Here is a 19,738-nt window from a genome sequence, read left to right on the forward strand (position 1 = left end):
GGGGTGGGGAAACAGCTCTAAGTTCATGCATGCGCACAAGCTTTATTTTATACCAAAGCTACCAAAAAAAACCAAAAAAAAAAAACCAAAACCAAAAAACACCACCGTAAAACTGCTCCAGTGAAGGGGAAAGTGGTAACAAAAGCTGTGTTAGTTTTAGAAGCTGTATTGTGTGTGTGCCTTAAAGCACCTCAATTAACCTCTAATTGGGCTCTAATTCTCCACTAACAGACCGCACATCCCTGTCCTGGTCCTCTGTTCTTCCCCTTCACGGTGGCTTGCTTCAGATAAGAAATTAACATTCAGGGGGACAAGGAATTTGTCCCCATACCCTGTGTTCCCAGGCACATGCCTCTAGATGAGACAGGACCTCATGATGCCTTCCCCTGTTGCAGGCTGCCCAGCACACCTGCCACCTATATATATATATATATATATGTATATATATATACACACACACCTTAGTGCGTCCTAAAAAGCCAAAGCAAATCAGCAACACCCCCCAGCCCCCACCCCCCTCCCCAAGCTGTCCCCTCTGCTGTAACCATGGCCTCTCCTCAGCTGCTTGGTGCTCTCCCAAGAAAAGGCAGGCGGCTGAGGCTGGAGCCAGGCAGGAAGGCACCCAGATCTAACACCTGAGCACATCCAGCCCATAAAACTGCTTTTACCTTGGCCAAACAGCCACCAAAGTGTTCCAGCTCTCTACCTAGCTATCCAGCTGTCTACTTACCACCCACCCAGCCATCCTTGCTGGCCCACCTTTTGCCAAGCCAGAGCTGTTGAGACCCCACCCATCAGTTTCCAACCACGCTCCACCACAAGCCCAGCACTTACCCAGGCAGCTCCTTAGCTCTGGCTATGTTTTGTCTGTCACGTAGGTTGATCAAATGGTGGCAAGCTCTGGGGATCGCTGACTTTCCTCCAGTCTTCCCTGTGTCCCCACACCTGCAGGGGTTGGGGTCATTTATCTCATATCTAGGTTTTGCTGGGAGTCACAAACCGGACCTCCTCACGCTTATCTCAGCAGCAAGGGCTGGTCAGCAGCAAGGAAGATGATGTGACCCTATGCCTTATGGCTGTAGGTTTTTTAGTACAGGCTTAGGTGTATTCTGGGTGCATCGAGGAGGGTATCTTTGGGGTACGATGCACTTGTAGCAGTAAATGTGATGAGTGTGCGCACTCTGGTGGGACGCGTGGTCTTGTCACGTGGCAGGACCTCCAGCCCTGCGGCTCCAGGCTGCGTTTCTACTCCACCAGCAGCGCCCCTTTACGAGCCATCCCACCACCACCTGCCACCCTCACACGTCTGCTTGGCGTCAGGCAAAGGAGCCACTGCTAAATCTAGCAATAGCCAGAGTCTGCTTGGAGTGCTTCTGAGAGCATGAAGGAGTCAACCTGAATTTTCCTTCACCTGTTTGGAGTCTTTCACCGAGCTTGCTGCTACGGTTCTGTCTCTATTCCCTTAAGCATCATCCTGGCTTGCAACACCCCCAGCTCTGTTACACAAATGTAAGTACCACAATTACCAGCTCTTTTGTTTTAACAAATAAGAAAAACTTGTGTGTTCCAGTGAAGGTGTCCCATCTCAAAGATTATTTTTTGTTGCAATTATTTACAACACTACTGGACAAAGAAACAAAGCAAAACAGCCTCTTTTTACTGCCACATCATCTCAAGGTATGGCCACACTCCCCTAGGATGAAAAGACCTCAGAGAAAGCAGGCTAAGGCACCGCAGGATGTTCGCTTGGCTCCCTAAAGTCCTCACAGCCCAGAGTTTGTCATAGCACTTACATGTTATTGACAGGATGCATTTAGGCCCTGGCAGTACTTGCCACCAAAGTTTTCCAGGTTGATCTTACTATGAGATGAAAGCTGTAGAGCTATCAATCAGCTCTGGCAACAGCAATTACATATAAAATGTTGGAATATGAACTGTCAGTATGGGAGGAAGATGGACCATGTTTATGGTCATTTGTGCTAATACAATTATAAAATGTGTCAAATTTTTCAAGACATTAGCCTGTTCATTTCCTTGAGGCACATTTTTGTTCTTTTCAGTGCTTGACTGCATTTGAAAAGTGAATAAAATAAATTCAGCACCTGAGGTCAGTTGTAACAGAAGAGGAATGAGCAATGAAGAGAGATGAATCTTCTCATATGGATGTCACAGGCAGGGTCAGGTGAATCATGCTCTAGAAGTGCTCATTTCTCTCCATTAATGACCAATCTAAGGTGAGTCTAGACCAGCCCAGCAGTAGATGTCTATCCTAGAAACACCTAAGGAGAGATAAATCCTAACATGATGTCTCTGTAGAAAAGCTTAATTGTACCTGAGAACTCAGGGAAGCTGAAGGACAAACAGTATCATTCTTTTTCAACAAATATTCATTGGGGCTTTAAAGGTAACTGATTGCATTCAGCCACCAAACCATAAAGCCTTAACAGAGAACTATGTTCCTGGTTGTTAAAGAATCAAAGGTTTGGTGCTATGATAAAGACAAATTACTTGCAAAAACTCAGTTGGTCATTAGTCTGGTCCAGCTCCTGCTGCCTCGGTTAGCTGCACTGTGGTTTCATCCGCTAGAGAGAAATGTGAAAATCAGTTGCTCGCCACTAATATACTGTCTAATTACTTAGATATTTTTTTTTTTTGCCCTAAAGAGGAAAGAGCTGATAGAGTAGGAAAAGAAGAATAAACAGCTGCTTTGTGTTTCTCTGCAGAGGTTGGTAGAATGGAAGACAGGAAGACTGAAGCAAACTGAATTAGCTTTGACTCCTCTGTGTTGTATGTTCTCATCTTTTATCTTGCAGCAACCATGAATAACAGACATTAAAAAAGTCAGGATCATTCTTTCAATTCAGTTGTTTAGGACAACTTTGCTTTACATCTGGTGGGCTTATCAAAACAGAAACTCCTGTACAGCCTTATAAGCTGAAGAGACCTTGTTTCTCAAATACACGAGAGAACGGTCTGTATGATGAGATGGGCTTCCAAGATTAATCTTTTGTGGAAAGGTAGAGAAAACAAAGAAAAAACTAGATACTCAGTTTTACAGGTTGTGACTTCTTTAGGAACATTTTAAGGAAGAGAAGAAGAAGCAAGAAGCCAGTGGGCCATTAAAAACCTTTAATTAATTGTGCACTAGGAAGACATTTTGGCAGAGCATCAAGGGGAAGAGGAAGAAGGCTCAGCATTGAACCAGGACCCACCAGGTGGGTCCCAGGGAAAGCTGGTCTCACTAGCAGCATCAAAGAGTGTTGGAGGGAGGTGTGAGCAAATGGTTACAAATGCTTGTTCTTGGACTTTGTCTGGCATGTAAGGCGCAGAACTGCTCTAGTGTCCCATCAGTGATGATCTCAGACATACTACAGTCATTAGAAGGGGAGGCTCAAGCCTTCAAAAACCCAAGAAGATCACATCAGAAAATTAATTTATCATTGGATGTCCTCCTTGGATATGGACTTTCTGTTGTTGTGTTTTAGGTTGTGTGGGTTTTGGGGTCTTTTGTGGATAAAGAGGGGCTGAGCAATCCAGGAGGTACTTGCAGGATAGTTAGTCCTGTTTGGACTGCCTTGGGCTGACAAAAGCCCCCTGCCTTGAAAAATTACCTCATGCTGCATGTAAAAACTGCACAAATAGCAAAATTTTTGCTCCAGCTCAGAAGATGGGTGAGAGGAGCTAAAACTGAGAGACTCTGTGCCAAGCCTCTTAAAGCTACATGCATGGTGTATTCTGGGGGAGCAGGGTTATGTCTGCCACTGTGGATGCCCTAAGGCAAACATTCTCCAACCAACACTGTAGGTAAATGCCATTATGAATATACACAGAGACAAATGCCTGATGGAGAAGCAGTCCTTCCTTTCACTTTAGTGCAATATAACCAGCAAAACATCACCTAAAATAACTTTGAGGTTAACCACAGGGGAAAAATCCCACATTACATTTTATGCAACTGCTTCACATTGCAAAGATAAGCTTTCTGTGCAAAATATGTTCTAATGCTAGAATGAGGCCTAAACCAGGCTTTTTGTTATTATTAGCATGTGTATGTATGTCAGTTCATCTAACAACTCATAAAAATGTATTTCTACAATGAAGCTACCATTTTTTCTCTTATGAACGTACAGGGAGACATTAGACATTCACCTCTTCCACTGAGTCCACTGTAAGGAAGAGCTCAACTGGAGATACTCCTTTTGCACTGCCAAGTGTGGCGAATGGGGTTCAAATGACAGGGAAAATTATACTGACCTACTACTACCTCCATGTCCATTAAGTTTTGTAGGTGTTATACATAGAAGAAAATTAGCTCTGTTCATCAGTTCCATTTCAGATAATGGTAAGTGTGACATCAACGTCCTGGGAAGGGTGAGGAGCTGAAAAAACGGTGAGCAAATTAAAAAATGAAAAGCCTTGCAAAAAGAAAAAGAAAAGAAAAAGGAAAACAAACAAGAGAAAAATAAACCCATACTGAAAACTAATTTCTACAATTGCAATACTGTGGAAACTGTCCCAGTAGCTGTTGTGCTACTTTGGTTCCCAGGCAGCAAAAACTTGCATGGCTGGCACTTGGGCACGTTAAACTGCAGCAAAAGCGTCCTTGATATGCTATTAAATTTTCACAAGGCTGAGATGTTTTTCTCTGATGCTAGATATAAACTTTTTATCACTGCAATATTAGTCTCCTAAATGTCAGATCACACACAAACTCCTTCAGTCTGGCCATTGGGAGGAGGACTGCACTTCCCCTTTGTGCTTCAGGTCTATGCAGTGTTTAAAACCAGTATTTGAGATTTTGGGCATCCTGGCAAGATTCCCTCACTGTGACTTGCAGAGATACTGCATTTAGTGAAGGCAGATGCTGGTCTTTCATTCTAACAGAAACACAATAGATTTTGATATGAATAGTAATGCTCTCTAGAAATACAGAGGACATGATTCAGTTGGCTAAACATAAGAATCTAGTATCATTTGAGACACTCTATGTTTAGACAGCTTGAAGTGAGCCCAAGCAGACTGTGCACTGCTTTAGGAGAACTAATAAGCTGGAGAGGCAAGCAATATTGTTGTCTTCTCCCTTACTCTCATTCTGAGTCATTTAAGTTTATTATATGTTATGTTTGCATAGTGAATGTGAACAAGTCACACAGATAGCTTGAGCACTTGCAAGTTATGTAGTCTAAAAAAATAAATATCCTTTTCCGCTGAGGGATTGTCTTCCTAGAGTCTGAGCATCTGAAAAGCACAACTCAATCACATGATTATCTACTATTTCTACAGTTGCCTTTTAATTAATATCAGTGTCATGTCACCTCTGGTCCTAGGAATGTGCTTTGCCTGTGCATAATTAAAAATAAATATAGATGCCCTGTCTAGGCATAATTAAAGATAGATTTCAATATGACAATAGTGAAATGAGCAGGGTGCATGATAAAACAGTTTCTTTGTCATTCACTTAAGCAAAATTAATCAAATCACTTTAATATGCTAATAAACTGCAAAATTATTCATTGAGATGGTTTGTTCCTTCGTCATGTCATAGTGTCGAAGGATTTGTCACCAGAGCTTCCTCACAGATTTTCAGCATTTTTTGCATATGTAAAGACATCTTAAGGGAAAACAGCACGGAAGCTCAGGCCCTGCAAAAGGCCATGTCGGATGTGTAAAAGCTGTGAATTTAACATACTTCAAGCATGCTAATATAGAATAATATATCTAAGTCTGTCTTATTTTCTTTCACGTACTCGAAAATTCATTCTTAGAAAACTATTTTTAAAAGCTGTATGATTAAACTGAAGAAATATTTTTTCATTGATGTGCAACTCCTTATATGTAAACAACTACATGTTTAATTGCAGGCCATAAAGCTCATTCTGTAAGCATTCGGGTGACTGGCCAGAGGCTGCAGAGCTACTGCAATTGTATGTTATTGTATAAAATCTGTGTTAGGTCAAGAATGAGGTCAAAATAAGGAACAACATTCACAGAATCACAGAATCATCTAGGTTGGAAAAGACTTTGAAGATCATCTGGTCCAACAATTAATCTAACATTGACAGTTCCCAACGATCTCAGATCCCTCAGCACTATGTTGATCCGACTCTTAAACCCCTCCAGGGATGGGGACTCCACCACCTCCCTTGGCAGCCCATTCCAACGCCCAACAACCCCTTCTGGAAAGGAATGCTTCTGATATCCAGTCTAAACCATCCCTTGCACAACTTGAGGCCATTCCCTCTTGTCCTATGGCTTGTTACTTGGTTAAAGAGACTCATCCCCAGCTCTCTGCACCCTTCTTTCAGGGAGCTGTAGAGGGCGATGAGGTCTCCCCTCAGCCGCCTCTTCTCCACACTAAACAACTTTGCCCCTCTTCCACTAAATTAGCGAATGTTACATACATCTGTTTAAATTCACTTTACCACTAATGAATTTAATAAAGGTTGCATGATTTACATGTTGTAGAGCTGATGAAGACAAGTTCAAGCCACTTTCACTCCAGTGCATCGAGCTCTGAACAAGATGTTCTTATCCAGAGTGGTTGTAGGTGCAATGCAGACTTCAGAGTGCCGTTCCCCAGCATATGGTGAGGTTTACTCTGCCAACTGAATATATTTTAAGAAATGCGCCAGAGTATCTTTGACCCTCTTCCTCCTTTCCCTCAGGAATACCCATGGAGTGAGGCTTTAAAGGGTCTACGAATCCAAAGAGGTGTTACAGCAGGAAAGTAACATGGTGCAGAGCTTCCTACAGGCCCTTCACTGGAGTACTTACTTACCTGCACGAATGGCTCTGCAGCCCACGCTGTGCTCTCTGCTGTTGCAACACCGCTGAGCTGCTGAAACTGTACTAAGAATGAATTTTTGTTATGAGCATGGAGACACTTGCTGAAATTCAATATAGTAACTTTTTGGTTAGTTTACTGGGACATGAAGTTCTTGGAAGTGAGAAACCTATCAGCGTCATTTTCCTGGTGAAAATGTTTTAATTAAAGAAATCCATTTAATTCCTACTTAATTATTATTTCTGGGAGTGCTACCAGGGTTAGACATTTAACTTGTAAATGCCAAGCGTTTGTCTATCCTGCTCAGTCTAACAAAACCTATTTATGACTTCTAACTACAAACCCAATTACTACAAGTCCAGGTCTTCAGATGGGTTGGTTTGATTTCCAGCCCTCACTTACTCTACAAACAGATGAAGAATCTGTTTGGCTTTGGCACCGGAGTCCTTCGGGGTGGACTGCCAGAGGTCACATTCAGTACAGGTGACTCCAAAACTGTCTCTAGAGACAAGGCATGTCAGAGTCTAAGGGAAACAAGAAATGTAAGACCATTTCCTGTAAAATCTGTTTGATACAGACTGCCTTGGTAATAACTTCATGCTTGTGTCCTGATTACCGTCATGGCCAGAGGCTGCACGTTCACAGTCCTGTGCCATACCCTGATAGAACAAAAGGACCACTCGATCCTTCCACAAAGAAATGATGTGAAAACCTCACTTCTCTGTAAGCAAAAATCAAGATCCATCCCAATGTACACTGTGAGGAGGAATGCCTTGGCCTTTAAGCAACAAGGTGTCTGGAAGAGTAGTGGTATGCAGACCTGATGGCTCAGATGAAATTTCAAAAAACCTCAGGCAAGAAATTGTCATGCACTCCAAGATGCTGGGAGGGCTGCTGTCAACTGTACATTGTGGTTCTCTAAACCTCTTGCAGATGTTAAAGCTACAAAGTAGGCTTGAAACTTTGAATCCCTGCACTGAGATCCAAGTTCAAAGTTAGCAGTATCAAAGGGTTCAAAATCTTCCTGTTGCTTATTTGTGGGAAGCAGAAAGACATCGGCTCCTTTCCAGCATTTTCATGCTTTCTGAATTGAGTCTTTTCCATGCAGGTTTCCTTTAGCCTCTGTTTTACCAGCTGGATTCTCTCTTATCACTCATCTGTGGGGAAGGGAACCCACATTTTTCAATTGCATATCAAAAAGGGTTTTTCAAAACTAAATTTTAATGCAAAAGCTTTACGAACCAGGACACATGATGGTTTGCTTCCCCATTTCTCCAAGGCAGGGAAAGGACACATCTGGTGATTAAACACTTAGTCTACAATGTGAGGTTTATATAGGCAGTAAAAGGATTTCAATTCCACAGGTGCCTCACTATTACTAATGTGTTTAACTGCATCACAAACAGGACAATACTTTAAACTGGCAGATTTGGAAAAAAAAAAACAAGTATAAAAAGAGACTTTTCTGTTGCTGGGGAAATAATATACTTGGGCTAAGAAATAAAAAAAAAAAAAAAGTCAGTGGCAACTGTTAGATACAGAAGTATCAATGAGCAAATAAGAGCAGGAGGTGGAGTGGGACAGGGAGTGAATAACACCTACTGCTAAGAAAATTTACTGAAAGAACTGAAATACAACAAAACTATAAATTAGTTTTAAGGCCAAGAGATCACACAAAAATAGCTTAAAATCTCATTCCTGAGTCAGAAGATGATGAACGTGAAGCAGAGACAAGAAAGTGCACCCCTGTCTCTACGATTGGTGCGGAGCATGAAGAAGGACATGCAGGAGTGATGCTGAAAGGAAAAAACCTTCCAGATCAGGGGCAAAAGACATGCATTTCACTGGGTTGTACCTCTGGGCAATTACACAACAGAGAGTTAATTCTACTTTGTTCTGATTTACATACAGTGACATGTATAAAACCGTGAAGCATTCCCTGGATTGGAGACTGGAGACAGGGTCTAGGCTCTTCTGTGGGATACGGTAACTCGGAAGCTGGACAGTCATGGACAGGGGGGTTTTTTGAGCTCTCTCTCTGGCAGAGCGAATACTGATTAGGTCATACGCAGTGGCCAGCCCCAAGAGGAACCACAGAAAGCTCCTCAGCAGAACAGCCTGTAATCTGGTGGTTTGTGCACTCCTCTGGATGACGGATGTTGAAAACCTGTCAGAGAGAAAGGTTTCCTACACTTTGTAGATAAAAGGACAGGAGCAGCAGCAACATCCATTGCTCTGGCTGCCTTCTGAGGGAAGGAACTGCCTCCTCTGTGTTAGAATGAAAAGCCAGGAAGATCAGTCGTAAGGAGGTGAATCCCAGAAGGCGGCACTTAAAATCCCAGAGGGGCAGAATCAATCACACTTCTCTGTGCACAGTTATTTCTGTGCAGGCTACTTAAGTATTCAGAGGTCTGGTAGGTCTTAGGCATTTTATTGAGTGCTAAGTGTGTATCTGATCCTAAAAATGCTACACGACGCTAACAGTCTGACAGCTCCTGCTACTCCTGTCAGGCTGAGTAATGCTCAGTAATCCTGATATTAACAGCTGATAAAAATAAGGGTCAGTAGCTCATTTGACCCAAGCTGGACTTCTAGATAAGCAAAGATAAATTGTCCAGCTCAACAGTCATTTACGAACTGGAAGAGCTCCCCGCATGGCAAGGATGGACACACCGAATGCATGAGCAGGAAATGGAGTGTTGGTTCTGGTTCTGGGGTGGGACACACAAATGCAGTTTATAGTCAGCTAGAGAGAAGTGCAAGGTGTGCTATACTGCACATATAGGAAGCCAAAACTAATACATTTCAGATTGTGCCTGTCAGGTGCTGTTGGCTTTCAAAGCATCCACCCTCATGCTCACCTTTGAGTAAGTCACAGGTGTGTAGTTTTGCTGTTTCCATGCTCCCAGATGAAGTGACAGCAATAGTTCTGAGTAGTCTTCAGACATAAGTTGTTCAGTGTTTCTGGCTGAAAACAGAAAAATATCAACATAGAGATGCTTCCCAGTGATGTTACAAGTTGTACTAGATGCACCATGTGCAGTATTGGGTACTATGAGCCTTTAAGCCCATTTTGTGATTTGAGCTTGCAAGTTGCAGAGGCATGTTTTTTCCAAAATTAAAGCAGGGGAAAAAAATAATCTCCAAAGTCATAATCACGTACCTTAAACATATTAGGATACATGGAAATAATATTTTAAGAAATGTAGGCGCTGCCCAACATTGAAAGAAACTCATCAGTTTCTAATGGGAGACTGATGACCACAAACTTCACTTCCTGCCCAGTCTTAAGAAGCTGTCTGCAAACCTGGGAATAGCCTTTTCTGTCTTTATGACTTACTGACCTTGTAACTTGTTTCTAGGGAAAAGACCCTAATTTGTACTTTGCTGTGTTTAAACAATCAAATAGTTTATGATGCTACATATAAAAGCAGTGACACTGGCTCAGCACAGACTTGACCAGCTGACCAGCAAGTCACGTACAAAGATACAGGTAAAGGTTTCCAGCACAGGTGTCTCTGGGACTTTCATCCAACCCAGTTCAAGATACGTCCTTGAGACTTGTGGAAGGGACTCCTATCACCAGCCCTCAGCCAGCAACCACCCATCCTGTCCAAGAGCCTTCTGATCAAGATGTGCCCCATTTCCAAGGTCCCAATAAAGCATGCTAAGCAGTACATTGCTGCAGTCATTCCTGTAACACGTTATCCATAAAGAATTGGAAATGAACATTCACTGGCAAGTAGGGAGATGTGAAGTCAAAAAGGGAAACAACAAAGAGCAGCCTGGAGACCTTGAACACTACTATTTTTTTCTTGATCAAAAGAGTAAGATCCTTTAAAAAGCAATGGTGGGTCAGAAGAAAACCTTTAACCATTTTTTCTCAGTATTAAGAAAAATCTATCTGCGTTAGTTGAGACAGACTCCATCAGAAAACTGCAGTTTCTCTCTCCCAGTAAAACTCCAGTGGTTAAAAAATACCATTATGGACTCATTCCCTGATGCAAATTAGAACCTGACACTATTATCCAGGTAGATTGCAGAGCTGGACCGGGTGGGTTTCTAGCTGGGACTATCTCAGTAGGAAAGCAGAGTGCTTCAGATCTGCTACCGGTGGCTACTGAGACTCACAGAATAATTGAGGTTGGTGAGGATCTCTGATGGTCATCTACTCAATTCCCAGATCAAAGCAAGGCCAACTTCAAAGATGGGTATGGCAGGGAGCTTTATTTCTTTTTGCTTACTACAGAGACTGTCCAAAACTAGTAACATACATTGTATTGGAAGCACCATCATTTTTCACTAGAGATGTAAACTGAGAGTCTGGTTTGATGGTGCCATTGAAGATCCAATGGCACCTTTTCTGGTGCTATGTGTACTGTTCTCAAGGCTTTAACTGCAGAAGCCAGAACTCGAGTTGGAAAGGCTCCCAATGGGCTGCTCAGCCACTGTCCTGAAGGAAGATCAACTAAGCATAAGGATATTGTGACACATATTCATCTACCCCGTTCTAGAAATTTATAGTAGCAAAGATCCAAAAGCTCTATTCAAGTCCATTCAAATGCTTAATTATCGCTAGCATACTTTAGAAAGGCTTGCTTAACATCTTCCCTAGTTATGCCTTCATGAAATTTAAGCCTCTATCTTCTCATTCTATCTCCCTGGGACCTATAGAGCAGTTTATGACAGCCCATTTCATACTGGATGACTCGTTTAAGATCTCTCCTCAGTTTTCTCAAGGTTAAATGACTTAAATTCTTTCAGTCTTTCCTCACAGGTGATATTGTCTGTAGGTCTGATCATTCCCGTTGGTCTCTTATGGATTCTTGTTGCTTCATATCTTTTCTGAAATGCAGTTCTGAAAACTGGGCAGAGCATTCAGCTGAGCCCTTGTTGGGGCTAAAGTGAGTAGAGGGATTGATTATACCATTCTTAATCGCTATGCAAACACCTACAACTCCCCAGGTCTTTTCCTGAAATTGTCACCTAACTAGCTGTTCCCTACATTTTGAGAAACATGTTGACTACATTTGGGTAGCTAACTGGTTTTGCTAATGTGTGAAGCTTTGCACTCATCCCCACTGAATAGCTTTTTTTAATTCATTTTATACTATTATTCCACTGTGTTAAAATCCTTTTGAATTATAAACCTGTTGGCCAGAAGGATTTAAAGCAAGATTTAAATTTTACAAAAGCAATATAAACAAGACTCAGAAGCTTCCCAGAAAAGAAAGAGATGACTCATTATCAGAAAAATATTTGTTTTACTGTGCAATTATAAATGTCTGAGCAATGAATGGCCCAGACTGGAGGGGTAAAATGAATTAAAGAGGTGGATATCAACCTGATTACCAGGGAATGAAAGGTGTTAAAGGATATGGAGAATGCCAAGAGAAGGTTAAAGTTTGGTTCACTTGTGACAAGAAGTGAAAGGACTAAAAAAAATTCAGCTCCAAAAGAAGAATCAAATGTATTACAAGCCATAGTATCTGAAGCAGCACAACATGGCCAGAGAATTTGACTAAAGCCCAACATTTACAACACTTTTTTAACCTCATCTGTGACCCACAGAGGCCCCAAGGGAAGATGTTGACTTCTCCCAGCTCATGTGTTACAAAAGCTCATTATATTTAAAGGAAAACCTCCTTGGGAAGCTTATTTAATTTAACATCACAGTTCAAGTGAATGGATGGGAAGATAAACAGAGATGGGGATTGCTGGCAGGCAAGTAGGGTGGCCTAGCTTTCAAACTGCTGCTGAATTTATTCATTGTGAAGAAATGAAGTTCTTATAGGTGTCCTTCATATGCAGTCTGGAGTCAATCAGCAGCCTGAGCTGGCTTTGGGGCACAGCTTAGAGGTAAAAAGGGAAGGAAAAAAAATTCTGGCAGACGTCCTGAGGAGACTTGTCTTCTTCTCCTAACCAGATACCAAGACATTTAGGATAAATCAGCAATTAACTAATTTCTGGACTCAGCTGGATGTGGACTAATGGATCACTGCAAAGATGCCAAGGTAATCCAGGGAGGTATCTAATTTTGCCTCAGCCAATTTTGTACAGAAATGCAGTGTAACAGGCAGCAGCCACTTGTGGGGAGGATGGAGGTTGATTCTCAGGAGCCTGTAAGTATAGATGTCTGCTTAACACACAAATTGGGAAATGGGATTGTAATCTGATGCATGACACTTTTGAATAATTAGAAGTGAGAAATTCAGTGTGCACAGCAGATGAATCTGCCAAAAAATGAAGGGGGAAAAAAAAGAGAGAATTTCTACAGTCAATTTTTGATACCATAGAGAAATGAACAACTACAGCAAAAATAAAGTTAGCCAGAAAATAGTCTCCAAAATGCCATAAATGCATAAATGCTGTGCCAAATGGTAGAAGGAAGCAAGCTGAGAGCACAAAGGTTAGAGGCAGAAAAATAAGCAACGTTTTTCTTAACTTGTGGACAATTAATAGTGACAGTTTTACTACCAATAATAACAGTATTGATGAAAGGTTGGCAGTGGATTAAATTATCAGTGTAGATAGCAAAAGCTGAGGAAGAATCAAAAAATTATCCAACTAATTAGCGTTGGAGAAGGTGACATGGAAAAATGCACCAAAAATAAGTAAACATTGGCTGGAAGTTGGACCTCCAGAATTCAAAACACAAGCAGAGAGGATAACAAATTACCTGGCTTTACAGTATAACATGAGAGGGTCTTACAAAAATGGGTAGTAGAAGTGGATAACAAGAGGATAACAAATTACCTGGCTTTACTCAATAACATGAGAAGATCTTACAAAAATGGGTGGTAGAACTGCACTTCAAAGATGTCTCAAGAGAACCAGCTGATTGTAGGCTGCTGTTTCCAGTAGAGATGAGCTGATCAGGCTGTGGAAGTTTCCCAGGAAGGCAAAGACAAGACATGATTGAAACTTATTTTAAATCCCAGAGACACCCTGCCTACTAAAACTATTGCAGAACAGCAGAAATAAGAACTGATTCCTTTCCACTCCCTGAATGTTTCTGACAACCTGCTAATACCAAAAGGAAGTACGCCAGCCAAAAGTGAGCCCGTGAGCCAAGGAATATAGTAAATGCTGGCACAGAATGAGGCAACACAGGTGGGAAGGAGGAATGAAATCCCAAAACATTTCTGGGGCTTCTTCTGGTACGACACTGTATACTTTAATGTGGTACAGCAGAATATGTGAAGGGAATTTCTGGTTTGTCTTTCAATCAAATGGCTGCTGTTGTCCAACTGAATAATGACATAGGATCATGAGAAAATTCAGGTTGGATGGGACCTCACAACGACTCTAGTCCAACCTCATGCTCAAAGTGAGTGAGTTATGAGGTCAAGACCAGGTTACACAGGGATTTATTTGTTCAGTCTGGTCTTCTAATGGGGAAGCAAGAAGAGACATTTTAGGCCATTAAGGAAATGTATCAGGTAGGCATAATACAACCTTCAACCCATTCTTTGGCTTCCTTTTCAAATCAGATTAAACAAGAAAATGAAATGAACAAATTCTGTTGACTTCCAGAAATGAAATGAGTTTACTTTTAAGGGCTTTTTCTTAACCATTACCAAGAACAAATGATGTCTTGGATGCTCTAGCAGATTCATTCTCAATCTACTCTGTTTTCAAAAAATGAGAGGTTTTTTTTCCCTCTCATGTTTAAAACATCTTGCTCACATAAAATTTGAGACAAGTGATTGAACTATGGTTATTATCAAGTTGGACCAACATTCAAGATCAGAATCCCACCATGCCACAGTGGTACATGGACATTAAAAGATTCAAGCCCTGAGCAGATATGTATTGGTCATGCCATGCCCATGAAAATGCCAGCAAATAGCTGTGCTGTTCCATTTCTCACAGACACTGAGTTAAAGTGTTTTAAAATAGCATTTCTTCCCTACTACTCCACATGTCAAACAAAAGATTTACAGATGATCTAAGGGAAAATTCAGGCCACGAAAGACACAACTGAAATTAAACCCAAAGAGACAAATTGGTTCAAAAGGGGTTATTACTGTGCTCAGAGAATCAATTAATGAGATTTCTGCCCACAAAAGATAACTGAAGCTACATAGATCCAGCTATTTGTGTCTCCCCATCTATTCTGCGATCTCCCACACTCATCGATCAGTACTTTAGTAGGGTTCTGCAGTTTTGTTTCTTGCTCTCCCAGTATCTCTTCATAGGTTGTGAGAATAATTTTAGAGATCAAATGGAGATTTTTAAGAATTAAAAAGGGCTCTTATGATTGCTCCTACTCCAACATACCCATGTTTTACAGTCCCTTTCACAGACAACCAAAATAACCCGAAAAGGTGGTTAGTTATTATAAGAGTCTTGAGTTCTCCAGTGTGAAATTATTGTCCCACCCAAAAGGAATTCCTGGCAGTCATCAAATACAGAATATTTTCACCTGTATTTGTTTGGGAGGAAACCTGTGGTCAGGACTGGCCTTGATTTCCTATAATGGCTCTTTAGATTCAAGCATACTGCAGGGTAGCTTGCCTAGGGTTTGGAAAAACTGCACTGCCTTGATTTTATAGTTGTACATAAAACAGCACACAGTGTGGTAAAACTGATGCCTTGTCCAGAGGACCTTGTTGGGAAATGAATTGCAAACACTACCCTATCTCAAGCAGCTTGTTCAAGGAAAACACTGCCATGCTAAAGAGATAGATACTTCTGCAATTCTATAATTTGAAAAATACAACTGTTTCTAAACCCTGTATTGCCATACAGGATGGAAGACTGTGGGAATGGATTGCAAAGTTGAAAAAAATTGTCCCGAAGATTCAGCACTCTTCCCAATATCTGTGATCATGTGAGTTAAAAACTGAGGAACTTTGAAGTCAAAGCACTTCAGTGAGTTCTGAGAAATCTAGTAATCCACAAGATCTATACCTTAACACAGTAGTACAGGGCAGATAGTGAAGACTAGACACTCACCTGGCTATCCAAGGTGAACAGAACCAAACAACTGGAGAACACGACCCAGTATTTGTAATTCATAGTAGAGCAGACGCTGTACATCAAAGAGTTCTGGTCTCCACCTAGCTAAGACACAAATCCATATATGATAATTCACTCACAGGCTGCAATTAGAAGAAAACACAGTTTCTTTACTGGAGAATCTGGAGCACTGGAAATATATCCTGAGTTCATCATATGCATCCTGTAAGTTCTGGGCACACAAACTGCACCAAGTCCTGAGGTCTTGGTCATCAACAATCCTCAAAAATTATTCCAGTTTGCCTTTTGCCCTCACCCAGTGAATGCAGAATGACCCCTCAGACATGTGTGATAAAGCAGTGCCCTTATTGCTTGCTTCTCTTCCTTTTGTTAGCTGACTCTTTGGAAATTTAAAACTAAGAAGAAAAGTTGTAAAAGCGGAAGGGGCAAACCTGGTATCCACAGGCATTCCCAGTCCCTTTCTGTGACACAATGAGAACAAAATATTAACTCTGACCACTGTATGACAATCTATACAAAGTGCACACGCCTAGGGAACTGTGACTGACAGTCTTTTGTGAAAGGCTGTGTTTGAAAATTTGTTCTGTATGGTGACCTCTGCATTTCTGTAGCTTCATATTTGAACAGATGCCAATTCACAGGACAGGATCAAGCTTCTTTATGTTCTTAAGCGTGTGTGTGTGTTTTGTTAGGCTGAAGGGTATACCTAGTATTGTTCAGGACTTGAAAAAGTACACTACTTATCTAGCTTAAAAGTATGCATCCTAAGAAACATACACAAGGTGGAAATCAGCTGGGAAATGTACAAAAAATGTTGACAACTTTAATATAGTTGTAAGGTTAGCAATGTAGCCTTAGCAAAGCAAGGCTTAATTAGTACAGGCCTCCTGAAAACAGTAGGTCTTCAAGAGGAGTGAAACAGATGAGAGAGTAGAACATTTCACACTTATTCAATGCCATTGCAAACACAGAAGGTTTGAAAATGGCAAAAAGCAGAAGAAAATTCGTGCAACCTGTTCTCTGTTGGTAAGGCAGAATCAGACTTTCTGCTCACATGACCAGACAGAGTGTTACAGCAAGGCAGGCTGGATTCTCCCCCAACCAGATCTGACCCCCAATTAATATGTAGAAGGTTCTGACTTTGCTTACATGATCACTGCTAATTTTATAAGAAACAATTTTTAGAAATGACCGACTCACTTCAGCTGACAGATTATGTATGATTAATATGCAATATATTAAATGTTTAATAGTTTAATGCCTTTAAGTGCAATGCAAAATTGTTTAATGATACAAATTAAAACTGCTGCAAAATCTCTGTAACTATACACTTTAAAAATCTAAATCAATATTACTTTGATCATTTGAGGTCTGATGCTGAAAGATACTGAACATCTCTTAAAAGTTTTGTGCTTGACATCTAAATAATTAGTTGACTTTCAGGACAGTTTCATATTCAACAAGCACAGAGGTAGAATTTGACAACCAGTAATGTTATGAAACAAATTAATTTAAAGAATAAACTCTACAGAAAACCAAAATATCAATAACAAAGCCAAACATTAAAGTAGAAGCCTGAATCCTAAAAAGTATAAGGCTGAATCCTAAAATTTATCTAAACAATATTTAGCATTATATCAGTAATAAAAATAATAGATTGTGCAAAACTACAATACTTCCTCTAAAGTATGCTAAGGTTGCAGTGTATAAACTGAGTTTGAAATGAATTTAATTGACAACAATCTGGTTATTTTTAACACATTTAGGCATCCAGTTTTGTTTACCTATTTTGCTCCAAAATCATAAAGTGGAGACTCTTCATTTCCAAAGAACTCTTTTTATAAGTCTATGTAACGTGACATTTAATAAGTGATACAAACCAAGCAGCTGCCTTCTACTCACAAAATATAAAATAAACTGAACACAACAGTTAAGCACTTGCTGATGCAGTTCAAATAGTGTCAGATTAGAAGTATTTTTACACAAGCACTTCACAAAATATTTAACATTAAAGTCTAAACATCCATCTAACTCAAATATATGTCGTGTTCCCAAAGGGTTAATATTGTCTTGCTTCATTTCTTACATGTAGTAATTTAGTTCTGAACAAAAGCAGCTCCCTGCTGGTTACCTTGGCTAAAGGAAACACAATGAACTGGTAAAAACCAGTTTTATCTCACTGCTGTTGCCTAGGGCTACAGACAAAATGAAGTAAAAAAATTCACATGCAGAGTATTAGGTGCTTATGAAAGATCCAGCAGCGCTGTTGCCTAGTGATTCAGTGAGGAATCAGCATAGGCCAATGAGGTGTACGGGTACTGAATAACATCCCCGATGACTGCTTTACATCTCCTGCAATTCTGTCATACACCCCCATGATTTCCCAGTGGTAAGAATCACTTTTAAGGGAACCTGTCAGAAAAAAAAGAAAATAAATTAAACAAACAAACACATCATATATAGCAAGATTACTATTTTTGCTTTTCCCTTTGGATGTTGATACTGCTCTAGATTACACGCCTATCCAATATGAAATGTTCTTCATATCTATTAATACTTAATTATCACTACAATCTTGATTAAAATAGCTTAACAATTAAGACTAACCTTCAGTTCTGAAATTGCAAATACATGTTACTGAATTGCTAGGAATATGCTAAAGCAAAATTCATCTTATTATGCTTTTCAAAAGAGATACAGAATCGGAGTGTTTATAATCAGCAACTTTGTCAGTAATGCATAAAGGTACTAGGGGTTTTTACCATCCAGTTTTCCAATTCTGGGGCATTTTTGTTGTTGTTTTGGTTTTATTTCAATTTGTTTTCCAGTTACTGCTGCTCTGTTACACATTAGACTTTCTGACATGAAAGATGCCTCATTAGCAAAGACTGTATTTTGGAAAAGAAGCTACTTCAAAGATAAAGCATCCTTTCCTCAAAGAAGAAAAATAAATCTTTCCCCATTAAGACTCTACTTTAGTGACATTTTTCCACCATATTAAAAAGTAATATTCATATTAACAGAGCACATAATATATATTTAGTTGAAACAAATGTGCTGAAGGACAGCAGGAGCATTTAAAAAAAATCTTTTCATCTTTAACATCGCTAGTCCTAACAGACATCTTCTTACTGTATAGAAGGGTAAACAACATGAACAAAAATACAGATTTTTTTTTAAAAGATCACTCGATTTCTTCTCTGAGATCAAGCTGTTGGTTCTTTATGTTTTCTATCTGGCCTCTGCCATCAATCCATTTGTGATGCTTCAGAGAAAGATGAAGTATGCATTTAGTCTACAGTGCAGTAGGAGTAGAAGTTTGTCATGACTCCTACAGTAATTTGCTCAGGAAAAGGAGACCAAAACAAGGGTAATAAAACGTATCTTCAAATACTTCTACTGCCTATTAAAAAGTCGTAATCTTTGAAAATCCCAGAGAACTACCTAATATCCAAGATTGTGGTTTTTCTCACCTATTAAAATGTAGTTGTTGTTTAAGAGAGAATTATTGTTCTCATAGGAACAACATGTTGAATCCATTTGTTAACACAGAGATGAGTTTGTCAGTGTGTCATAGTAGACACCTTAAACAGAGGTGAAAGAAACTGTGTTCTAAGAGGGTGTGTCCCATTTTGTCCATAGGATATTAAAGCCTTCAGACAGTTAATGGTTAGTCTGAAATATATAACACTAAAATGATATTCTGCCCATGTAACTATGAACACTCTCATTAACCATGTAAACATTTGTCTTTCTTAGAAACCTATTAAATTGCTCATATTTTATCTCATGGCAATGTCTTCCTCAGGCAAAGTATGAACAATGTTGTCTCTGACAGTTGCCAAAAAGAGTCTGCTAAAACTATCAAGGAGGATTATAGTGTTGTTACTCACTTTATATACCATCAATAATACTATATTTGATTATTTTACTGAACCTTACAGCAGCATGAGTGCCATGGGTCTAATA

The 19,738-nt window shown here is 40.1% G+C and overlaps 1 protein-coding gene across 1 annotated transcript in view; it reads right to left on the reverse strand.

Moving 5' to 3' along the window:
• Positions 1 to 17,019: 17,019 nt before the first annotated feature.
• The window catches only part of POLN (DNA polymerase nu), a 108,678-nt gene continuing 105,959 nt past the window's right edge, over positions 17,020 to 19,738 (reverse strand). Inside the window, exon 24 of the mRNA XM_026846762.1 lies at positions 17,020 to 18,181. Within this exon, the coding sequence (XP_026702563.1) occupies positions 18,113 to 18,181 (69 nt within the window). The 3' untranslated portion in view covers positions 17,020 to 18,112. The remainder of the gene's footprint in view (positions 18,182 to 19,738) is intronic.

Source organism: Athene cunicularia, assembly GCF_003259725.1.
Source record: "Athene cunicularia isolate RWA chromosome 4 unlocalized genomic scaffold, athCun1 chr4_part1, whole genome shotgun sequence".
In the NCBI taxonomy this organism is placed as follows: Eukaryota; Metazoa; Chordata; class Aves; order Strigiformes; family Strigidae; genus Athene; species Athene cunicularia.